This window comes from Arvicola amphibius, chromosome 15 (genome assembly GCF_903992535.2).
Source record: "Arvicola amphibius chromosome 15, mArvAmp1.2, whole genome shotgun sequence".
NCBI lineage: Eukaryota > Metazoa > Chordata > Mammalia > Rodentia > Cricetidae > Arvicola > Arvicola amphibius.
Window position 1 is genome coordinate 40,595,228 of NC_052061.1, and position 24,626 is coordinate 40,619,853.

The 24,626-nt window shown below is 44.8% G+C and overlaps 1 protein-coding gene across 1 annotated transcript in view; it reads left to right on the forward strand.

Annotated features, from left to right (window-relative positions):
• Positions 1–22,479, forward strand: part of Vat1l (vesicle amine transport 1 like) — a 157,568-nt gene extending 135,089 nt beyond the window's left edge. The window contains exons 8-9 of the mRNA XM_038312235.1: positions 20,273–20,356; positions 22,381–22,479. Coding sequence (XP_038168163.1) covers positions 20,273–20,356; positions 22,381–22,479 — 183 coding nt within the window. The remainder of the gene's footprint in view (positions 1–20,272; positions 20,357–22,380) is intronic.
• The last annotated feature ends 2,147 nt before the right edge of the window (positions 22,480–24,626 follow it).

Below are 24,626 nucleotides of genomic sequence, written 5' to 3' on the forward strand. Positions count from 1 at the left end.
ATCACAACTGTGGCAGCAGAATGAGGGACAAGCCAAGACCGGAAAAACAACCACCTCGGGGACTAAGCAGGAAGCTAAAAAAAAAAAAAAAAAAAAAAAAAAAAAAAAAAAAAAAAAAAAAAAAAAAAAAAAATCCCCCATAGAAAGAGGAGAAGGCCTTAAATTAGACAAAGCTTCTGACCGGTTGGCCGGAGACGAGGGCGCCCTGCCATAGGATTTGGCATGGGAGGCTATGGACTATCACTTGCAAAGCCAGCTCTGCCCTTTAGGATATATGAAGCAGGCTGTCTACGTCTTTAGAGTTTGCTCACACATCTCCCAACAGAGATTTTTAGGCTGTCCACCCCACAAGCTTGCTCTGGATCCTGTTCCTTAATAACTTAAAGTACATTTTTAAAAGCAGAAAAATTTAAATGAAGAAAATGAAAATTAGCTCTAATTAGATGAGCTGTCCAGGGGTTATCATTTCTAAGGTGTGACTATGTCCTTTCTATATGCAATTATTTACTTATCTGTAGATATAGCCAGATGTAACTATTCTGGTATGGTTGCCTTTTTTTTACATTTCACTTGGCAGAACACTATTTTGTGTTTTTAAATTTTTTTGCATTTATTTTGGTGTATGGATGTGTGTGCATGTGTGCACAACACACATACATGCATTGCATGACACTTTACATAAGGAAGTCGTAGAACAACTTTCAGGAATCAGTTCTTCCTTCTATTATGTAGGTTCCAGGGACTGAACTCAGGTCATCAATCTTGGAAGCAAGTGCCTTTGCCTGGTGAACCATCTCCTCAGTGCTGTTTTGTGTTTCTTAATGCAGGGATGTGTGTCCCTACTCACCTTTGGCTCTTACTGGCTCCTACTTCCTCCCTAAGAATGAGTCAGGCCCACCTCCTACAAATCCCATCATGCCCACCTCCTACAAATCCCATCATGCCCTCTGCTTCTAATACTTAAACTCATATCACAGTAAGGTTATTCTCATCATATCCCTTTGGGCTATGGGCTATTCTACCAACCCTGTGATTCTTTGCATCGCACACATCTTGTGATTCCCCCCGACTATCATATTATCTAGACCAGCCCCTCCAAACATAGGCAGGCAAGGTTCCACTGATGGGTCTTCTGAGGAACCACACAGAGATGGCGAGTGAGCTTAATTAACAATACAATATCCTGAAGGGTTCTTTCTGCACTGAGTGGAAATCTAATTATTTGATGATCGCACAGACCAGAGGCTGGGATCCAACTCCTCCTCTGCTGCCCTAGAACTGAAGAACTCGCCACTGTAACTCTCCGCTGGCTTCCAGTTTGGTGTGATGCTTAACCCAAGCGGTAACAAGCCCTCATCCGGGTGTTGATCTCATCCTCTCCAGGGATCTGGGCCGAAGTTACTGTCCTGCACCAGCTAGCTCTTACCACTTCAATGAACCCATTTCTATTAATCTATGTATTGCCATGTGGCTCTTGGCTTTACCTGTCCTTCAGCATGTTTTGCTCCTTCTGTGTCTCCTGGCGACTCCACTGACTGCCCTTCTTCCCAGCATTCTCAGTTAGGCTGCCCCACCTATACTTCCTGCCTGGCTACTGGCCAGTGAGATCTTTATTAACCAATGAAAGTAATATATAGTCACAGTGTACAGAAAGATTATTCCAGAGCAGCCAGGGACTTCTCCCCCCCTCTCTCTCTCTCTCTCTCTCTCTCTCTCTCTCTCTCTCTCTCATTCTTCACATGAATCAACCAAGCACAGTGCCTATCTCATGGTGGACAAGCACTATTTGTGAAATGAAGCAATGTTTGAATTCAGAAGTTCCAGAATTTCAGTGCCGTGGGGACATGTAGACTTAACAGAATCTAGAATCACTTCTGGCTGTGGCTGTGGGGGGTTACCATGAGTACGTTGATTGAGGTAGAAGATCTGCCCACTGTGGGTGGCACAATTCCCTTGGCTAGGATCCTAGTCATATATATATAGATATGTAAATATTTTATAAATATACATAAATAAAGATAGGGTACTGAACAGTAGCGTGTATTCATTACTCTCTACTCTTTAATTGTAGATGCAATATGACCTGCTATCTCTACTTCCTTATGACAATGGGCTATGCATTTGAACTGTGAGCCAGAATAAACCCTGTATTGCTTAAGTTGTTTCTGCCAGGGTAATTTATCATAGCAAAAGGAAAAGGAACTAAGACAATCAATCAGTTTATGACTCTTTCAGGCACCATGTGTGTGTGATTGAGGCTGTCTCCATTCTAAATTTTAAGAAAAAAAACTTTCTAACCAATGAGCATGTGAAGTCAGAGATCAAATGTGTTCTGTTACTGAGCATCTCCCAAGCTCTCTTCCTAGTCCCAGGGACAAAACAGAACCAAATCTCTGGTATATAAGTCCCTGTCCAAATTGTTACATGGGATTAAGAGGAGGGAAGATGCTGTTTTAAAACACATGTTCACTAACCACTGGGAAGGCAAATATGTATGATCCATTCCCATGATGCTTTAGTTCTGAAAGGGAATTGCACAGTAAGGTGGCAATTGGAAAAGCCTGGAAATTCATCAGTCACAACCAGAGAGTGTTGCCTGCAACTATACAGTAGAACCAAGAGCTCAGGACCACTCCCACAGCAGAGAAGTGTCTGGCCCTAAATGCCATAGATTGAACAGTTCCTCCTCAAAGGACAGAATAAAAGCAATGACCTAGGAAAATCAAGTGCAGGGGAAACCGTCCATTGGTGGTCCTGGGTTGCAATCCCAGCATCCTTTAGCCTTCAGGCCTCTTCTCCATTCCTGTATCATCCCCGGAGGCTTCCTACTCTCACATTGCAACAATGCCTCAAGCTCCGCTTGTATCCAGAGCTAGCTTCTCCTTCCTCCACCGGGCAAGCCATTAACCTCACTCAACTCCATTCTCCTTGCCACCCTCTTCCATGAGTGACAGAGACTCAAGAAGAAAAACGGAAGTATTTTTATGTCAATCCTAAGTGACAGCCTGACAGACTCCCACCTGCTTCATGGCACTGACGCAACAAAATGAGAGAATGCATATAAGGTGCTTTGTTTGGTGGCAGCACCAGGCAGGCGCCTGCCATGTGTCAGCTGCTATGATATACTGCGCAATATCCCCTGCCACCCAGGGACTTACCGCCCCTGCTTGTCCTTTACATTACCAAAGATTTGCTTCTGCTCTCTCCTACAGCTCCCTGGCAAGCAGTGACTCATGCTACTACTGTTTCTTCGGAGCCCAGGGTCCTCCCCATTCTTCCTCTCTCAGTGGAAGGAGCCAACAGAGACACCCCTCCATCGAAGCGGGGAAGGGCCAGCTTTCTGAAGGAGCGCCTTGTACAGAATTGCTTTGTTATGAATGCTTTTTGCACAGAGTCAGTCATCTCCACGCCACTTGGTCAATGCATCTCAATCCCCTGAAGTGCTGAAGTCCCCCTGTTCCCTGTAACCCAGCCTTTTGTCTGCAAACCTAAGGAAAAGGTCCACCCAAGTCTACTAAACTGTAGCTTCCAGTGTCTTTGAGGTTCACTGTCATCCCCTTCAAATATGACTGGCCATGTAAGAACGTGCAAGGCTTTGAAAGATTTTTGGATTCCTTACGGCGTGTGTGTGTGTGTGTGTGTGTGTGTGTGTGATCCCTCCCTTATTTTTGGGGCTCATGAATTTGAATACACTGGCTGGCCAGTGAGCCCAAAAGACCGTCCTGTCTTCCCTCCTCCAGGAACAGTTATAAGCATGAGCCATCACACTTGGCAATTTCACTGGGTCCAGGGGATTAAACGCGGGTCTTCGCACATGCGTGGCTGGTTCTTCGCCAACTGAACCAACTCCTTGGCCCTGAACTTCTTGCAGTTTTTAACCTGTCCACAAATTCTTCTTTTTGATAATTCCAGGTGAAAACCCTCAGACGTAGTTAGAAAAGATTCAGTTGTCCGTCTGTGAGCACATAAAACCCACGTGATCTGGCAGCAAGGTCGTCACATCCTTAGTAAGGAACTAGATCCCCTCAGGCAAAAATGCTCCATCTCTTCCCTGATTTGAGGAGTTTTTTCTTTTTCTTAAACATCCAGGGCTGGAGAGATGGCTCAGAGGTTAAGAGCACTGACTGCTCTTCCAGAGGTCCTGAGTTCAATTCCCAGCAACCACATGGTGGCTCACAGCCATCTATAATGAGATCTGGTGCCCTCTTCTGGCCTGCAAGCATACATGCAAGGAATATTGTATACATAATAAATAAATAAATCTAAAAAATCCAAAACAAGAATAAACTTTAAATATAGTCTCTGAGTTCCCCATTGTTTTGTGGAACTTCACAAATATCGGGTGCTCAGATTATCTTAACCTCCCATTCCCTAGATAGAACGATATTTTCTTAGGTTATCTCTGACCTTCCATTTGGCTGGGTGACAGATCTCAATCCCATCTTCAGGTCCCAGGTGAGAAATCACTTGCTCTCCATGGCTGTCTCAGGTTTTCATCCTCGGCTCTTCCCCAGACAAAGTACTTTCTGGTCTGTGCTCATCACATCCCCAACACCTCCCTGTGCAACAAACTCAGGGTGTGGCTTACTGTGTTATGTCAGGGTGTGTCCCTATCATGCATGAGGACCCTGGTTTGACCCCCACCACTGCAGTAGCAACAGTCAAAGATCGTGTAGTCTATATTGGAGTTCAGGACTTTCTGAGAAACTGCATTTCCAGAGAGGAAGCTCTTTGTATCTCTTTGTATTCTCCTTCCCTCCCCTGGCCTCACACACACTGGCATTAGCATTCATCGGATTCTTACTTCAGTTCTTCTCAACCACCCAAATCCATTGCCAATTAAACAAACATAATAGCCAAGTGTAGCAGAGCGCACCTGGAACACACCTTCAATCCCAGCACTCGGGAGGCAGAGGCAGGCAGATCTGTGTGAGTTTGAGGCCAGCCTGGTCTACAAGAGGTAGTCCCAGGACAGGCAGGGTTGTTGCACAGAGAAACCCTGTCTCAAAAAACTAAAAATGAAGAAGAAAGAGAAGGAGGAAGAAGAGGAGGAGGAGGAGGAGGAGGAGGAGGAGGAAGAAGAAGAAGAAGAAGAAGAAGAAGAAGAAGAAGAAGAAGAAGAAGAAGAAGAAGAAGAAGAAGAAGAAGAAGAAGAAGAAGAAAATGCATGACTAAATCAGTAATTATCAGAAGCAATACACTTGACAATTTTCTCCCAACCCTTTGCTTTCTTAAACAATAGGGCAGAATAAGAATGACTAGTCAGACTTATTATGAATTAGGTAGATTTCTGCTGCATGTCTGGCTGCACCTCTGTTTAATTCATTTGAACCTCTATATGACCACAATATATGCTTGACCAAGGGACACCATGCCATCCAGATGCTCATAACAAAAGAATGAATCACTCCATCCACGTGGTTCTGACTTGCTTTCTGTTCTTCTTTCCTTTTACTCTCTGTATGTTCCTGGTGTCTTCTGAGCCAGAGCTCACTACTAATGGCCTCTTGAAAATCCTCTTGAGGGGATTGGAGAGATGGCTCAGTGAAGTGCTTGCCACAGAAGCCTAGGGAAGACCTGAGTTTGATCTCAAGGACCCATATAAGAAGCTACACACAGTGTTATGTGTCTGTAATCCCAGCACGGGAGAGGCAGAGCCTGGAGGATCCGGGAAGCTAGCAGGCCAGGAATAATTGGTAAGCCCCAGGTTCAGTGAGAGACCCTGTCTCAAAGTACATGATAGAAAGTGATTGGAAGATAAGGTGGAGAATAACTTAGGAGGACTCCCAAGGTCAACACATGCACCTACACACAAGCACAATCATGTATATATTTACACAAACACACCTTGAAGTATTCCCACTAGCTATCCTATTGCCAAGTAGAGAGTAGCCTTAAATATAATAGCTAATTCATCACCCTGCTTTCCAAAATAATAGTCATCTGTATAAGTCCAAACAAGAGGAAGGCAAAGTGGTTGCTAGAGTACAAAATTTAAGGCAGTACTCACTTTCAGGTGCTAACCCTGCACTTGCATGGTTCTGAGAACAAGTTCCTCCTTAAATGTGGCTCCATGTCCTGCATTACCACAAAGATGCTCATGCAGCTTATTTAAGGAGGATATGAGGATTGCCTCAGTTTTGTTCCCTGTCTGGCAGGTCAGTCCATGGACCTGGCATTTCATATTTCCAGTCATTCTTCCATAAATCCTTGGGGCTGAGAATGGAAAGATGACTCAACAGTTAAGAGCACTCGCTGCTCTTGCAGAGGACCCATAATTGTTACCCAGAACCTATCTATCATGGCTCATAACTGACTGTAACTACAGCTCTAAGGGATCTCATGCCCTCTTCTGGACTCTATAGATACCTACATTCACATAAACATACCCACACACACATACACATAATTAAAAATAAAATAAGTATACTTTTTAATTTTCAGGATCAATCACTCTCATATCAGAAAGTACACAGCAGAACCGGGAAATTCGGATCCCGTGGGCACTTATCATGATTATTCGGCTCTCAAACACTCACTTTTGATTTCAAGCAGTCCTTTGTCCCTCCCAGAGATGGGCATGGTTAGTGTAGTGTCTCCCAGCTGGCTTTACTAGATGTGTCTTGTCGTTGTGGTATTCCTCAATGCTTCATTTTCAAAGCTTTTAATTTATCATCTATTAGGCCCAGTGATTCATAGTTATCCATCTTCATTTCTTTTCCTATCTTAGGTGGACAGTTTTTTTATTACTATTCACAACACAAGCCCAGTGCCATGGTTATTAAGTGATGTCATTTGTACCTTAATGACTTTGTGCCTTTCACACTGTTCAAAAGAAAATGGAATATTATGAAGCATTCAATGAAACCCCAAACAAAAGCTGAGCTTTCTATAGCCCTCATTGCCCAAGTATAAAAGAAGGAGCCAGTCAAGGAGTGGTGTGGAAATACGGGGATGTTCTGTCTGTATAATGCATGTTCTTATTCATCTCTGTTGCTGTGAAAAAGCACACACTGACAACCAGGGGAGAAAGGAATTTATTTCAACATACAAGCCCATCATTGTGCAACTTACAATGCCAGGTTACAGCCCGTCATTGTGGAGACATCCAGGTGTCAGGTGAAAGCCCATCATTGTGGAGATGTCAAGGTGCCAGGACCTTCAAACAGCTAGTCACAGCGCATTTGCAGTCAGCAGCAGAGAAAGAAATGCCTGCACACATGCAGCTTGCTTTTTTTTTATTGAGCTCTACATTTTTCTCTGCTCTCCTCCCTGCCTCTCTCCTCCCCTTCAGGCCTTTTCTAAGGTCCCCATGCTCCCAATTTACTCAGGAGATCTTGTCTTTTTCTACTTCCCTTGTAGATTAGATCTATGTATGTCTCTCTTAGTGTCCTCATTGTTGTCTAGGTTCTCTGGGATTGTGATTTGTGGGCTGGTTTTCTTTGCTTTATGTTTAAAAACCACTTATGCGTGAGTACATGTGATAATTGTCTTTCTGGGTCTGGGTTCCATCAGTCAAAATGATGTTTTCTAGCTCCATCCATTTTCCTGCAAATTTCATTATGTCGTTATTTTTTTTCTGCTGTGTAGTACTCCATTGTGTAAATGTACCACATTTTCCTTAATCCATTCTTTGGTCGAGGGGTATTTAGGCTGTTTCCAGGTTCTGGCTATGACAAACAATGCTGCTATGAACATAATTGAGCACATGTCCTTGTGGTACAATTGAACATCCTTTGGGTATATACCCCAAAGTGGTATTACTGGGTCTTGAGTACGGTTGTTTCCTAATTTTCTGAGAAATCACCACACTGACATCCAAAGGGACTGTACCAGCTTGCATTCCCACCAGCAATGCAGAAGTGTTCCCTTTACCCCAGAACCTCTCCAGCATAAGTTGTCATCAGTGTTTTTGATCTTGGGTGTTCTTACAGGTATAAGATGGAATCTCAGAGTTGTTTTGATTTGCATTTCTCTGATGACTAAGGATGTTGAGCATTTCCTTAAGTGTCTTTCAGCCATTTTAGATTCCTCTGTTGAGAGTTCTCTGTTTAGGTCTGTACTCCATTTTTTATCTGATTTTTTTTGTTTTGTTTTTGATGACCAGTTTCTTGAGTTCTTTGTATATTTTGGAGATCAGACCTCTGTTGGATGTGGGGTTGGTGAAGATCTTTTCCCATTCTGTAGGCTGCCATTTTGTCTTGTTGACCATGTCCCTTGCTTTACAAAAGCTTTTCAGTTTTAGGAGGTCCCATTTATTAATTGTTTCTCTCAGTGTCTGTGCTACTGGGGTTCTATTTAGGAAGTGGTCTCCTGTGTCAATGTGTTCAGCTGTACTTCCCACTTTCTCTTCTCTGAGATTCAGTGTGGTTGGCTTTATGTTGAGGTCTTTGACCCATTTGGACTTGAGTTTTGTGCATGGAGGTAGATATGGATCTATTTTCATTCTTCTACATGTTGATATCCAGTTATGCCAGCACCATTTGTTAAATATGCTTTCTTTTTTCCATTTTATATTTTTGTTTCTTTGTCAAAAATCAGGCATTTGTAGGTGTGTGGATTAATATCTGTATCTTTGATTCAGTTCCATGGTCTTCCTGTCTCTTTTTATGCCAGTACCAGGCTGTTTTCAGTACTGTAGCTCTGTAGTAGAGTTTGAAGTTAGGGATTGTGATACCTCCAGAAATTCCTTTATTGTACAGGATTGTTTTGGCTAGCCTGGGTTTTTTGCTTTTTCATATAAAGTTGAGTACTGTTCTGTCAAGATTTGTGAAGAATTTTTCTGGGCTTTTGATGGGCATTACATTGAATCTGCAGATTGCTTTTGGTAAGATTGTCATTTTTACTATGTTAATTCTACATATCCAAGAGCATGGGAGATCTTTTGATTTTCTGGTGTCTTCTTCAATTTCTTTATTTAAAGATTTAAAGTTCTTGTCATGCAAGTCTTCCACTTGTTTGGTTAGAGTTACTCCAAGATATTTTATGTTGTTTGTGGCTATCGTGAAGGGTGATGTTTCTCTGATTTCTTTCTCAGCCATTTATCATCAGGAGGGCTTCTGATTATTTTTTTTAGTTAATCTTGTATCCTGCTACACTACTGAATGTGTTTATGAGTTGTAGAAGTTCCTTGGTAGAATTTTTGGGGTCGCTTATGTAAACTATCGTATCATCAGCAAATTATGAGTGTTTGACTTCTTTTTTTCCGATTTGTATTCCCTTGATCTCCTTTTGCTGTCTTATTGCTCTATGACCTCAAGAATTTTATTGAATAGATATGGAGAGAGTGGACAACCTTGTCTTGTTCCTGATTTCAGTGGGATTGCTGTGAATTTCTCTCCATTTAAAATGATGTTGGCTGTTACTCCACTCATTCTTTAAATCCCAGATCAATTATTTCATTTCCATATTTCTCCCTGGTCCTCCAGCCAGGTCAAACTGCCTATCCACAGTGTCCTCGTGCCCATGAGCAGTGAGGAAATGGCAGTGTTGTGTCTAAGCTTGTGTATAAGTGCAGCGCCACCAGAGTCTCTTGGAGATACCACATGCCCATCAGTCTTCCCAGACCTATGTTTGAGTGTACACTTAACACATTTTGTTTGTTTATTTGTTGGAATGGGGTCTTACAGTTTATCCTAGGTTGGCCTCAAATTCATAGCAATCCTCGCTCCAGTAGATTTGATGAATGTCTTATGTGCTGATTGAAGTGTCCTAGATAAAACAGTAGCACATTAACCACGGCGCTGGAAGACTTTAAATGATGGGTGTGTCCACTGAGAGGTTTCAGACTTGAAGAAACCAACAAAGACGTTGAGACATCTACAAACCAGCTACAGTAGAAAGGTCTTGAAGGTGTGTGGGAAAGAATAACCATTACCATTACTGGGCTTGTAAGGGTCAGAGCCTGGTCCATCCACTAAGCTGTGTTTGTTATTTATGCATCCACTCTTTGAGACAGGGTTTTTCTGTCTGGCTTTGGAGCCTGACCTGGAACTCACTGTATAAATCAGGCTGGCCTCGAACTCACAGAGATTTGTCTGCCTCTGACTCCCAAGTGCTGGGATTAAAAGCGTCCATCCTCTCTTAATGAGGAAAAAAATTGTAAGAGGAAAAACCAGGAAAGGGAGATTTATCCAATGTGGTCACTCTGGGAAGAACAATGGGACTGAGCCCCCATCCCATCCCACAGTCCATCTCCAGGGTTCTGGAAGGAGGTTTGGGTTAAAGCTGAGGCCAGAAAAAGGTATAACCTAACTGTCTCGGTCCAGTTGTGGCCCCGTCTATCATTGTCTGAGCTCCAGGCTCTCCTGTATGGTTAGAGTTGTGGTTAGATGTCAGAACTGTGTGAAATTCCTTTCTGGGACACAAGCTTCCCTTCCGGTTGGCACCATGTTTGATTGTTTTTCTTTTCCCAGCATGACATTTCTAGGGGAAATTCCAATTCCTTGGGGCCACTTTGTTTCAATAGACTGTTAGCCAAAAAGAAGGACACAAACATCTCTTTAAAATATCTTTATGATTGTCAGGACTACCAGATGCCAGAGAGGGAGCTGGGAGCTGGCAATGGCTGCAGTCACAGAGACTTAGCTCCTGCCAGAAATCTGCCTCCACGGTTTGCCTCCACCAGGCAGGAATGACACGGGGAAGCCTCCGCTATCCCTCTTGTCTTCTGTTCTTCTGCCAGAGACTCTGGCAGAGGAATGAGCAAAGAGGTCCAAGAACGGACGAGAGGCACAGTATCTTGAGACCAAACAGAAGACCAAGAGTGCAATCCGTGAGCCAGCATGGCTGGGCTTCTGGAAACTTCATCTCTCCTCGTTCTGGTGTAGATAGAAATAAGCACGTTTGATCATAATTGCTCCACAGCTCCCCTGATCCTACATGCTGTGAGCCAATTAAATTTTCCTTGTGGGTCATGGCCTGAGTATTAAACACAATGGACTTCATGCAGAGCATAGCTGATGGCAGCAGATGAACTCTGCTAGGTTGCAGTGCAGAGGCTACACAAATCACCCGGGGACTCTGTGAGTAAGGCTACCTGCACACGATGAAGTAGCTTTAAACAAATTATTCTGAGAACCTCTATTAGGAGGCTGCGACCTCCATTAGAGTCTATGTTTAACCTTGGGTGCAACAGCTAGGGCAATTTGCATGGAGAATGGGTTTGAAGAACAAGAGTCTTGGTTGCTTTGGGGTCTGTGAAGAAGGCAGATACAAAAGATAAAGAGTCCCAGAATGCTGATCCTTCACCCTCTGCATCATCAGAACCAGGGACACCTGCCTGCCATTGGCCTTCCTCCTTCTGAGCCATTCACCTTCTTGTTCCCTCTCCTCTTCCTAGTCCTGCATCTCCAATCCCAGGGCCTGTTCAGTCTTGGATCCACATTTTAGGGATGATGGGAGAAGAAATCAATGTTCGCCACAGTACACTGTCCAACAAGGAAGAAGAAATTAGTGTTCACTATGGTATGCTGTTCAACAGTGAAGGTCAAGGATGACAATGGGGAGCTTTGTATGGATGTGCATCATCATTGTCGTCCCTTTGGTGACGTCAGACACCCTCACTCGTCACCTGCTCTGACTCATTCGTGTCTGAGATTGTCACAGTGAGCTATCTTTAGTTCTCACCATCCTCATGTCAATTACCAGGTCCTCACAGTCACACTACATAATCCCTGTGACACAGCCAGGTCTGGATGTCACATGTGCAGGGCCAGAGGCAAGAGGACAAACAGAGGCACGCAGCCTGTGAGTGGCTTATTTTCTCACCTCCTCAAGCCTACCTAAGCCACTAGGACAGGCCCTATGGGAGAACTTGGTTATCTTTCAGAATTCCAATAGAGGGCGCTGAGACCTCAGGTTTCCTCCTAAAGTAACTCCTGGTAGCGAACGTCTTCCTGGTCCTGAGCAGACAGCACATGATTTTAGTTTGGGCCAATCACTGTGCCAAATTCCTGATGTGCCATCCTGGTCACTCTTCAGAATGGTGGTTCTGTGAGGTGGACCTAACCTTGTGATGGACAGAGTAAGTTCCCCCCAAAGACATCTATATTCTCAACCCCGGAACCTGGGGTAGAGGGGGGAGTCACATGGCCTCACAAAGCAAAGGTGATTTCACAGTTGAAACTAGTTTAAGGATCTTGAGATGGGTGTGTTATCCTGGATTATCTTTAGGGCTCTGAGTAATCACACGTGTCCCTAAAAGTCAGAGGCAAGAAGGCTCAAGTTGGAAATTGGGGAGGTTCTACACTGCTGGCTTTGAAGATAGTAGTAGAGACGAAGGGATGCAAGGTTCTAGAAGCCGGAAAAGCCAAAGAAACATGTTCCTCCTTTGAGCCTGCAGAGAGACAAATGGTCTCGAAGCTAACTTGATTTTAGACCAGTGTGACCCACATCAGTTCCACGACCCTGAGAGCTACAGGAAAATGAATGTGTGCTTCAAGTACTATGCCAAAAGTAATTTGTTACGGCAGGCAGAACAAATACACGCGGAACTTTACCTACGCTTCGGGTGGGGGGGGAGGTGTCCCAGGAACATTAGCCGATAATGTCATATAATGAATTCAGGAGTCTGGATTCCAGCTGAGGTCCTGAGGCTTTGCAGGGCAATGCTGGGGTCCCCACAGGAATGGAAGGTAGTTAGTGAGCAAGGAACGCTGGACATGGGGTGACAGGGAACACTGTGGAGGTGCACTGCTCTTCCCTGTCATACATGAGCAGGTGACCCCCTCTCCACTGCCATGCTTTATTCATAACCAAGCATCATTCTCTCTCTTTTGAGTACATATATTCTTGAGGGTGTTGTGGAGTGTTTATCTTTATGATTAACCTGTTTAATAAGGAAAGGTGAGGGTCCTTCAAAGTAGAGCAGGGGCTGGAGAGATGGCTCCGCAGTTAAAAGCATTTGCTGGTCTCCTGGAGGACCTGAGTTTGGTTCCCAGTACTCGTGTAGGATAGTTCACAACTGCTGATAACTCCAGCTCCAGGGGATACAACGCCCTCTCTGGTCTCCAAGGGCACAGCACTCCTGTGCATACACACACACACACACACACACACACACACACAGAGAGAGAGAGAGGGGGGGGAGAGATAAAGCCATGAATTTAAAAATAGAAAAGTCTTTTTTAAAAAAGAGCACACTCATTGTACCTGGGGTTTGGAACTGTCAGATGGAAGAGGGAGTAGATAGCATAGGCATTGCTGTTTCATGCAGGAGGAAGACAAAACCCAAGGACAGCAAACAGTGTTACCAAGGAGAAGCAGAGCCAATTGCCTGTGTCACTATCTGCTTGGGTCTTCATCCAAGTAGTCTCATGAAAAACAGCCGGTTCAGAAAAGGCTCAAGTGACTTCAGGATTCGAAATGCTGGGGTGTCTAGATGGCACAACTCGGATTCCCTGCCTCCCACTGTGTGGATGGAAAACTAGTACCAGTGGATATAGCCTGAGAACTTCTAGAATGCCCAGCCCTGGGAAATCCAGCTGCTGAGACACATCTGGCTGGCCTAACAGCTAACAGAAGCTGTTGTCTCCCCCAGGGTATGGGGAACACAGCTCTGATTAGGAACAGATCCCTCCAGGCCACCCAGGAAGCACAGAGCAGGCCACCAAGAGACAGCCTGCCCCATTCCGGGAGGTGGGGTAGACACAGGATGGAAACCGAATGGGTGAGGTTCAGCCACATAGCATCCCAACCACTCGCTCCCTCATCTGTCCACTTAGGTATGCATTCATTCTGCACCTTATCATATGCTGACCTTCCTTTGTACTGGGGATTCCTGTAGGCACCCCGAAGCTGTCCATGAGCCATGCGGGGCCTCTGAGTATTTGAAGAGGGGCTAGTCCACTTGGGATACTTTGTAAGTTTGCAGGATACCTCAAATTCCTAAAACGCGGAGGAAACACACATCAATAACTTAATATCACTTTGAGTACATATCGAAATGAAAGACATTTGAATAGTGTCCCAGTTACAGCCTGTCACTGTGAAAACTATCAAGACCAAAAAGCAAACTTAGGGAAGGAAAGGGTTTATTTCAGCCCACAGTCCATCACTGAAGGAAGTCAGGGCAGGAACTTGAAGTAGAAATTGTGGAGGAACATGGTGTTGGATAACTCATAGATCAATACATTGCTAGCTTTCGCATACAGGACAGGACCACCTTCCAAGGGAATGGTGCCACCCACAGAGGTCCAGACCCTCCTGCATCAATTAACAAGACACACCCACAGGAGAATCTGTCTGCTCTGGGCAAGCCCTCAACTGAGATGCCCTTCTTAAGTTATACTAAGGAGTTGACAATTACAGCTAAGTAAGACAGAGTTGATAAACTACATTACTGAAGTTAATTTCAGTAGCTGCTTTTTAAAAATTTCTCCCTGTGAGGCAGAGGCAGGCGGATCTCTGTGAGTTCAAGACCAGCCTGGTCTACAAGAGCTAGCTCCAGGACAGGCTCTAAAGCTGCAGAGAAACCCTGTCTCGAAAAACCAAAAAAAAAAAAAAAAATCTCCCTGTGCCTCCTCAGAAAGCTTTTACCTGTAACTTGCTTCGTGTTTGTATTTAACTGTGTTATTCTATTGGCTTACAATATAGAGGTTAGTGTGGATGTTACAAGCCCAGGGATAGTGTTACTGTCACTGGCCAACCCAACTTGCCAGGACCCTACAGTCTCGGCCAGATTGTGAAGGTCAAATGTAAGAGGCATAGAACAACAAAGGACAAGTGCCCGGAAGAGCTCACAGCTGAGCTGTCCGCTGAGTTAGTGCCAGGACTGGGAAGCTCCAGGAGGCGATCTGGAGCATGCAGAGGTGCAGCAGCCAGCCTGCCGAGCTTCGGGCATATCTTCAGTTGTGGAGTAAAGTGTGCCAGAACTGAGGGCAGCATTTTCGGTCACTAGGATAAGAGACATTGCTCCTGGGGCAGCCAGTCAAGAGCGGAACAGTCCACTTGACAAGACACTGCTGAAACTTTGAAGTGTTCTACTAATCCCATCCAGAAGAGGACAAGAAGATAACTTGAACGTGCTTTCCTTAAGCCAATATCTAAATAACATAATCTGGCCTTTTAGGCATTTTCCACACTCCTCACTGAGATATCTTACACTCTTTTTTCGGTTTATAAAATAATTAAGATGTTTAAAAATGATTTTTAGGTGTGTGCATGTGTGTGTGTGTACACAAGGATGCCTGCATAGCACACAGTGTGAGCACAAGTGACCATGGAGGCCAGAAGAAGGCACTGAATCCCCTAGAGGTGGAGTTATAGGTAACTGTGAGTTACCGGATACCTGATATGGATGTTAGCAACCAAACTCTGGTCTTCTGCAAATGCAGCGTGTGCTCTTAACCACTGAGCCATCTCTCCAGGCCTAATTTTGCAAAATGGTGGCTTCCTAACTACTACTAAATCTCTGGAATCCAGCACATATTTCATAGTGACAGTATGTGGCAGTTAATACCACATTCAAGAAAGAGCAGGTCCTGTTGTCTCAGGTGATTTGTGCTCCTGGATTAGATGACACAAGCCTACAAGACCCTTCTCTTCCATGCCATGTTGGTTTCAAAAGAAAGGGGCATGAGGGAAGTCTCCTATTAGGGGCCCTTTTATAAGCTGATACATTGGCGGTAAGGTCTGAGCGCCATGCAGAAGTGTCAACGGAGGGCAATCTTGGGGTGTGGCCAGCAGAGCCCTGTAGCAGGTTTTTCCCAGACCCTTAGAGGGAGAAGCTGGCACTTACTTCTCCCGCATGGTTTGAGTGACAGCCAGAGGCAGACCTCTCAGATGCTTCCTCCTGTGTTTCTCATCTGTGAAAAGCTGGGGCAAACATTCCCTCAAGAAGCTCAGCATTGGATGAAATAGCACCATGCGTGCAAAATGCTCCACACTGTGCGTGATGAAGAATTGATCAAATGTGGTAGTCTCCTTCCTTCCGAAACTCTGCCAGTGGGGCTCCTGCACAGCCCTGGGAGCAACCATAGCAGAGCCTGGAGCGTCAAACAGCGTGACTGGGGTGGGAGTAATTAAATGACCTCTTGAGATTACTTCTGGTCCTTTATCCATTTTCCATAGACAGGACTTCAAGGCGATGTTTCATTTCTGAGAGAAATTTCCAGAAATATGCAGATTAAAGGCAGCCCTGCAGGCGACTTCCCCCACCCCCTCCGGCATCGTGATCAACTTGAACTTGTGAGAAAACGGCTCTTTGCATTTCCCTGGACTCCAACCTAGTACAGAAGCAGCTTAAAGCATATCTAACTGTGTCCTGTCATCCTGGCTGTTCCAGGTGCTGAGACAGGAGGATTACAAGCTCATTGCCTACTTGGACTTCAGACCGAGTTCCAGACCACCCTGAGAAACTTAATGAAATCCTGTCTTAAAATAAAATGTAAGAGGAAGGTTGGAGTGTAGCTCAGTGGTAGAATACTTGCCTAGAATTCACCATGGAGGGACTAGAGACCTGGCTCAGTGTTAGGACAGTTGCCTAGAATCTGCCAGTGTGTTAGTTGTTATGCCCAAATCCATGAAGTCCCCTCAAAGCTAACAAGGAAACCAAATCCCATATGTAAAAGCAAAGAGCCTTTATTTTAATCAAGTTTGCAAACTCGGTCTCTCCACGTGTCAATGTATTGGAATAACCGCAGAGAGCCTTGAGCTCAATTAGAATTGGGTTTTTATAGTAGTAAAGGTGGGGATGAGGGGTTTCTGAGGTTCAGGACCTCTGATTGTCTGACATTTGTCTAGGGGTGTCCTGGTGAATGTGTGCTGGCAGGGGATCCTATCTACAATGGTTGGAATGCCAGGCATTTCCTTTGAATAGTTTGTTCTTGGGTAGGAGTTTGTGGTTTCTCCTGCAGCTAGGCATTGTCTCAGGGTAAACTACTGAGACTCCCGGCGTCTTATCAAATGTATCAACTGCCCAGTTCTACTGGCAAAGAACTTTCTTTGGGTGACATGTCTATATTTAGCTTATTATGGCTGGCCCTCACATTAGTCAGGGTTTCTATTGCTGTCAAAAGACACCATGACCGTGGCAACTCTTATAAAGGAAAACATTTAGTTAGGTGGCTCACTTACACTTTCGGAGATTCAGCCCATTATCATCATGGTGGGGAGCTTGGCAGCATGCAAGCAGATGTGGTACTAGAAGAACAGCTGAGAACATCTTTCAATCAACAGGAAGTCAACTGCGACACTGGGTGGTATCCTGAGCATACTTCCTCTAACAAGGCCATACCCACTCCAGCAAAGCCACACCACCTAATAGCTACTCCCCATGAGATCACAGGGGCCAATTACATTCAAACTACCATAGCCATGAAGGGCTAGGGGTTTGGCTCAGCAGCAGAGTGTCTGGCTAGAAATTATAAGGAAAGGTCTGGCAGTGTGGCTCAGTTGTAGAGTGCTTGGTCAGAATTTACCAGTGAGGAAATAAGGACATAGCTCAGAGGTAGAGCACTTGCCTAGAATCTGACAATGAGGGACTTGGGATAGTGGTTAAGTGCTTGGCCAGAATCCACCATCAAGAGGCTAAGGATGTAGCTCAGTAGTAGAGCACTTGACTGGGATACAGAAGGTACCCAGGGTTCCTAATACCCAAAAGGAGCACTGTGAGGGATGTTGTTACCACCTTCTACTTCTACTACTTTCTACTTCTGAGGATCAAGGGAGAAATGCTGGATTTGAAGTCTTTCTGACCTGATTCTGAACCACACTTCTGTTCCCCACAGCCATGTAATCTCTGAGTGAATTGCTTATGCTCCTTAGCCTCAGGGTACTTACCCTGAAAATTGAGCACTCTATGTATCTTGCAAGCTAAGCATTATATATTCAAGGTAGGAGTATGTTAAATAGTTATTACCTCGTTTACCCCCTCCACAAAAAAAAAGGAGTGAACTTTAAAGTATTGGTGATTTCATAGGCTCAGGACAGAGTACTGGAAGCTGGGTATGATTTAGCTGGGTCCTTTGACTCCCACAAGGCTACAGTCAAGATGTCAGCCAGGATATGACCCCATTTCAAGGCTTGGCTGGAGAAGACTCGACTTCTAAATTCTTTTTTTTTTTTTTTGTTTTTTTTTGAGACAGGGTTTCCCTGTAGTTTCTAGAGCCTGTCCTGGTCGACTTCTAAATTCTTTAGGGGTAGTTGGCAAGAGGAGCTAAGGGTCTCAGCCCCTTCCTGACTGTTGGATGGTGTGTTATCTTAGGTCTCTTTCATGTCGGGACTCTATAGGGTATCCAAGCAATGAAGCATGCCTCACTGGAGTCATGACAATACAGATGTGGTCCTCTATAACTTAATCTTAGAAGGGGGAGCCCATCCCTTCTGCTGTGCTCTGCAGAAAAGCCGGTCCCCAGCTCCAGCCTACACTCAAGGGGAGAGACAATCACACAGGACATGACTCCCAGGAGGGGCAGAGAGCGACACTAACAACTATCTGTCACCACATAGAGCTTTTCCATAAGCACAGTGGGCCTGCTTCATGTGCAGATTCTACATCAGCAGTTTCAGCAAACCTTAAAGAGGAAATACTTGGGGGGAGGAGGGCATTGCATGAACATGCATGCTTTGATTGACAGAACAGCACAGAATCATGTTGTATTTGGTGTTAAAAGTGATCTAGAGTCTTAAAGGACTGAAAGTCTGTGGGGAAATTATGTAGATTCTATGCAGATACATACCACACTACTTTATAGACGAGCAACCACACATGTCGCAATCCATGAAGAGCGAAGAATCAACCTGCCACAGATGCCAGGGGGCAATCGCGGTACCTGTTGCTATGACCAAGTGTGAAAATCCTTCAGAAGTCCCCACGTAAATGGAATTAACCTGTTTGTTTCGCGGGATCAAAAAAAATTAGCAATCACGTGACACTATCAGTCTACAGAACAGAGATTGTTTCTCACCACAAAGTGATCAAAAACAAACAAACAAACTGCATTTGAAAGATGCATTATATTTATATTAAATGTTGATTTAGCAGCACACTATCACATAACATTATTTGGATGATAGAGTTTAAAGGCCTTCCTCTCCTCCACTTAGCTTCCAAGGTACACCTGCAAGCCTTCCTAGACATTTTAGAATATCTACATTTTTATAGAGATGTAAATAAACGTTCGCCTGTCAGGTTTTCTCATTTAGCAAGATTACAAAAGCGTTTGATCCTGCTGTGTCTCCTTTATAATTAGTGACATATATCTTTCTTTTCCTTAACGGCTATGCAACGTTCCCATTTGGTAGATGAATGTGAAAGCCATTGTTTATTTACCCATCCCTTTACTGTGACATATAAGCCGTTACAGGCTTTTGCCACGAAAAGCAATGAAGTCATTATCTTTTATGTTTTTCTCCCATAAATTGAATTGCGTCTCTGAAGTCTCAGAAAAGCAATTTGAACACAAACATTTTAATGGTTCTGTGAGTTTGGATCCAAATGAATAGAAGCCTTTGATTTTCAAATAAGCAAACAGTTCTCCATCAGCCACAGGCCGGATTCCTCACACACAGTTAACTATGTCTGGCTTTTTCTTTTTCTTTTTCTTTTTTAATGTCCTAGCATTTAGCCTTGAAGCAACATTTACTGAATATTTGTGGGCCGAAGGAACAAAAATATTTTAAATTCTGAGACTTTACGAAAAATATTTAGACTCAATCTATTATAAAGTTTTATAAATTGACCTTTGTGAGGCAAGAGAGGTTGCATTTCCGTTTAGATTTCACAAAGATGTGTAAGGCAGGCAGGCGTCTGTGGCTCGGTGTCTTCTCCCTTAGCCCCCACAGCGCCCCCTGCAGTTCACTTTCTATACAGCTGTGGAATGGAAGGCTCACAACAAACAGGGAGGTGTAGTACAGCCAAACAGTTTCATCCTGGCAACTAGAAATCATGCGGTTTAGCCCTGGTAACTGGTTTATTTGGCGAAAGTATGAGCCAGGGTTATGTAACATCTAACTAAGTGAGCGGGTCAAAAGCGACCCTCACAACTGCTTAACATTCAGTCTGACCACTCTGACTTTTAGTGTATATATATATTCTCGTTGTGAAAATTGTAATCTTCACTGTTCGGACCCACAAGACGTGCAGGAGAAGGTCAGAGTGTATGATTGACGCAAGGCGAATGTATATATTTGCGCCACAAAAAGTTGCTGTCTGGACCACTATTTGAGCTGCAGCGACCTCTGGTGGAAGGCCGGCAGATTGACTGTTCAGGCCCTTTTTCCAGGAGTCAAGTCTCAGTAATCAGCACTTCTGTCTCACCTTGTGTCTCAGGTCAAGGAGGCCATGCAGCGCATCCACGACCGAGGGAACATCGGGAAGCTAATCCTGGATGTGGAAAAGACCCCGACTCCGCTGGTAAGTGGACTGCAGAGGAACCCACCCGGCTCAACTCCAAAGGCAAATGGATCATCAGATAGTTGATGAAGAAGGAAATACAGGCAGTGGCCAGACTCTCAAAGAGCAGGGGTGATCAGATGATTCCAGAATGAGGGATTAGCCACGGGTTGAGATGAAAGTGGAGAAAGACAGGAAAATTGCTGGAATGGCTAGCAAAAGACCTTTTACAGTTGTGATCTCTAGGCTGCTACCAATGGGAAGACTTCCTAGTAAATTCTAAACAATACACTACATGTACCCAACAGAATGGTGCCCGCTGCCTCCGGATGCTCCTGCTGCTCCTCTTCAATTCACTCCCGTTTATTAGGACAAAACCCCAAAATCCAGGCAATCCACAAGAAGACAGCAAGTCAGAGTCACCTGTTCCAAAACTGGCTGCTTTGGGGGAGGGGTGGTGGTGTATGGTTAGCCCTCAATGCACCGATGCTCTGACTGCATGCCTCCAAAGCCTGGTGCTCAGTCCATTTACCACCTGGGAAAGTTGCTTTGGTCCCGTTTATGAGCTAGAGATTGACAGGTCCTTCTAGGCCAGCTAGAAAGGCCTTCACTGAGCGTGGCTGGCCATCCTAAGTTCTAGGTAAGCTAAACAAAGAAAGCACGGAGGTTTGTGGTTTTTAGATTCTTTACTAACAACACCCTAGTCTTGTATCGGTATCTGTCTTTTTCAAGAAAAAGAACTAAAATGATCCATAGCTCTCAGTCCAAGTGTGTATTTTCAGAAATGGCTCCTGTCTACTGTGGCCATAACATGGCTCAAGTGTAATGGCCGTTTCACTCCTTACAGAACAGTTCAAGGAAGGGACGCTTTTGTGACACAAGCTGCTGTTATCAGCGTGGAGATAGTTTTTAAAGTTCTCATGAAGTCACAAGACTGTTGGAGGGAAAATGATGGCATGAGGTTAGGGAGAGAGGGGCTAGGATCCCAGAACTCCTGTGCAAATTACATTGTGGCTTTTGTGAATAAGTCTCTTTTACCCCATCCATAGAAGGCTCTAAAGCTGCCCTGACCAGCTTATTTAAGTATTTAGGCAAAATAGTTGGTACTGGAGCTATGTAAATGAAAGTTCCTGTTCCTCCCAGTCCTGCAGCCATTCAGTCCCAAATAAACACCCAGAGTCTTATACTAAAGCATTTGGCCTATTGCTCAGGCTTATTACTAACTTGCTCTTACAACTTAAGTTCACCCATAATTTATGTCTATGTTTAGCCATGTGGCTTGGTACCTTTTTTCAGTAAGGCATTCTCATCTTGCTTCCTCTGAGTCTGACTGGTAACTGGCTCTCTGCCTTTCCTCTTCCCAGAATTCTCCTAGTCACCCCACCTATACTTCCTGCCTATCTACTGGCCAATCAGCATTTTATTAAACCAATATGAGTGGCAAAGCTCTACAGTGTACAGGAGCCTTATCCCACAGCAAAGCTATTTCACATTTAGAGGCACTGCCTATTTCCACGAACCCTTGAGATTCTGATGGCTCTTGGGCTGGGGTTACATCTGTTTGACCAAGGGGCAGAACCCATCAAATTAAGGCCAAATAATGCCCCCATTCAGACCAAGAGCTCTGCTCTGCCCCTGTTGAGTTATTACTCTTGCTTTCTGGAAATTGTTTTACCCTGACACCCAAAAGAACAAAAAGATAGTAAAGAATGGGTATTTGGAGCATTGGTGGTAGGGAAGATGTCACAGCCCTTCTAGATGGAAGACAGCATGAAGTCAAACTGAATCTAGGGCATCATGAGATTCAGGATGTATCCAATGAGATCACCTCCAGAGCTAACACGTGACATTAAAGGAAGCTGCAGGGCTTTAGTGGGTGTTAGTAAAGGGTATAGAAGGGGTCCTCAGAGGCACTTTTCTCTTATGTGAGTGAACACTCTGAAAAAGGTTCACCCCACAGTGCTTTGTCTGATGCCCAGGGATGGTGAGGGAGCAGGTACATAACTTCCATCATAACCTCCATCATGACCTCTGTTGAATTGCAGATGGCCAACGACAGCACAGAGACCAGCGAGGCAGGAGAGGAGGAAGAGGACCACGAAGGTGACAGCGAGAACAAGGAAAGGATGCCCTTCATCCAGTAAGCCCTCATGTCCGAGACCGTAGAGGATGGCCGGCAAGAAAAGGGCCGCCATGAGAACTCTCCTGCGCCCCTGTGAACAAACGCTGTAGTCCAGTGCGTGTCGTGTTTGTCTGCAGTCAGCCGAGCTAAGAAGCTGTTGATCACCGTTGTGTTTGGAATTCAGTGCCAATCCCATCCCATGCAGTATTGTGTCCCTCCCTGGTCTATGTATCACACTCTCCCCTCTCCCTCGTATCAAACCCATCCTTCTTCGGGTTCTTCTTCACAGTTCTAGAATAGCGTTGCAAATTAACACAAGACCATGGGGACTGGTGTCTGAAACCAGGCATGGGCAAGACGTTTGATTGAAAGGCGTTGTCACGGCGCCCTGTCCAGATCCCATTATTCTTCAGGCCAATGACACTCTGCCTGCCAGCGATCAGCTATGCCCCCAACTATGGCACTTGTCAGTTTGGCTGGTGGCAAGGGAATAGGCCAGGAGCAGCATCCACAGTCTTATAAACGCAGACTTCTCCAAGCAGTACTTTGTCACCCTCCAAGAGGAAATGTCTCTGCATTGGCCTCTGCACCTTAAGGTTTGAGCCTCCCTTGAACCCTGTTCCCTGGTTCTTATTCATAAACCCAGGGAGACAAGGCGTGGTTTCTTTCTAGGATAGAGATGGGTCAACAACATCTATCTGAGGACCAGCTACAGAGACCTCTCCTCTGAAACCATGTCTTATGAGCAGTCTTCTCTGTGGTCGCACACAGTTTATTTAAATCCTAAGAACACTCACCAGGGATAAGCCTGACTCAGACGTCATTAAACTCACCTGGGTTCTCACCCTCAACCTTCAGAATCACCATGGTTATTTCTAAGTTTCTGCCCCAGAAACACCTTCCCCAAGGAAGGGCTCCCTTGAGGACCACATTTGGGGTTGAGGAAACAATTGGTTTCTTTTGCCTTCTTGGAGCGTGTTTGTTCTACTGTGCAACCAGCACTAGGGATACAGTTGGTGGCTACCTAGCATCTGATGCCGAGTGTGTGGCCCTCTCTCCAACACACAGAACCATGGTGCTGACTTGCAGGCTCCTTAGAAATCAGGAGCCAGACTGCTTGATCACAATGCCCTGTTTAGTTTTCCAGCCTGAAAGAAACATCCTTGTCCTTTTTGATGGACTTTGAGGTGACAACAGTTACCTTAAAGGAAAAGGAGGTTCCCTCCCTCCACAGTGGGGCTCCTAATAGCTTCCTTCTAGCTCTTCTGCCCTAAGGGTTCATATGTCACTCACAAACTAAGCTAGTTCTAAAAGGCACCCATGCAATTAGCACCCTGAATTTATTTTGACTTCTGGAAGACCTAATGGGCTCTCCCATGACCTTGAGATGTTGTTCCAAGTTTCTTTATGTTCTTGAAGACTTTAAGAGGGTTTCTGTGTTGCCCACCTTCCCCACTAATAAGCTTTAGGGTGGACCCCACTCTTTCCTTACTGTGACTGTGCAAGTCACATGTGAAGATGAGGACAGGTACCACCAGCCAATAAGACAAGGGATGAGAATATAGAAAGAGAGTGCCAACCTCAGACTTTTTTTTATTTTCTAGCCCCGGGGAGTGACTAACGCTCTAGCATTTGGCTATCCAGAGAGATGATGGTCCTTGCTAAATATCAGATAATCAGTCATATTTCCACCATCACTGTGCTCAGGGGTGGGTAGATTGAGGACTACTCTCAAAGCACTATTACTAGCATGTAGAAACAGCCTTTTCTGGTCACTGGCCATAGGAGGCTTCTCCTTCGGGGAACATGGAACCTGACCCACATTCAGAATCCAGATGGTCTTGTCAAGTACAGCAGAGAAGCATAGAAAGTCATCTCTCCCCAATCATGGGTGACACATGAAAAACCTCTCCACTACTGAGAACACAGAACCTGAAAACTTGAGTGTGGCCAGCATCACCCTGAAGAAGAGGAGGGTGGGTGAGGGACAACTAGAATCAGTCAGGCACCCTGTGGACTCTTGTGTTAAGCACCTTCCTATCCCTCTCGTGATTGTTTCCTGGAGAAAGTATAAAGAGTGTCTCTGTTTGCCTTAAGGGAGCTGCAAAGGCTTCTGGGAAGGTCGAGCTTTATCGGAATGAGCCGAACATTGTCTAATGTGTCTGTGGC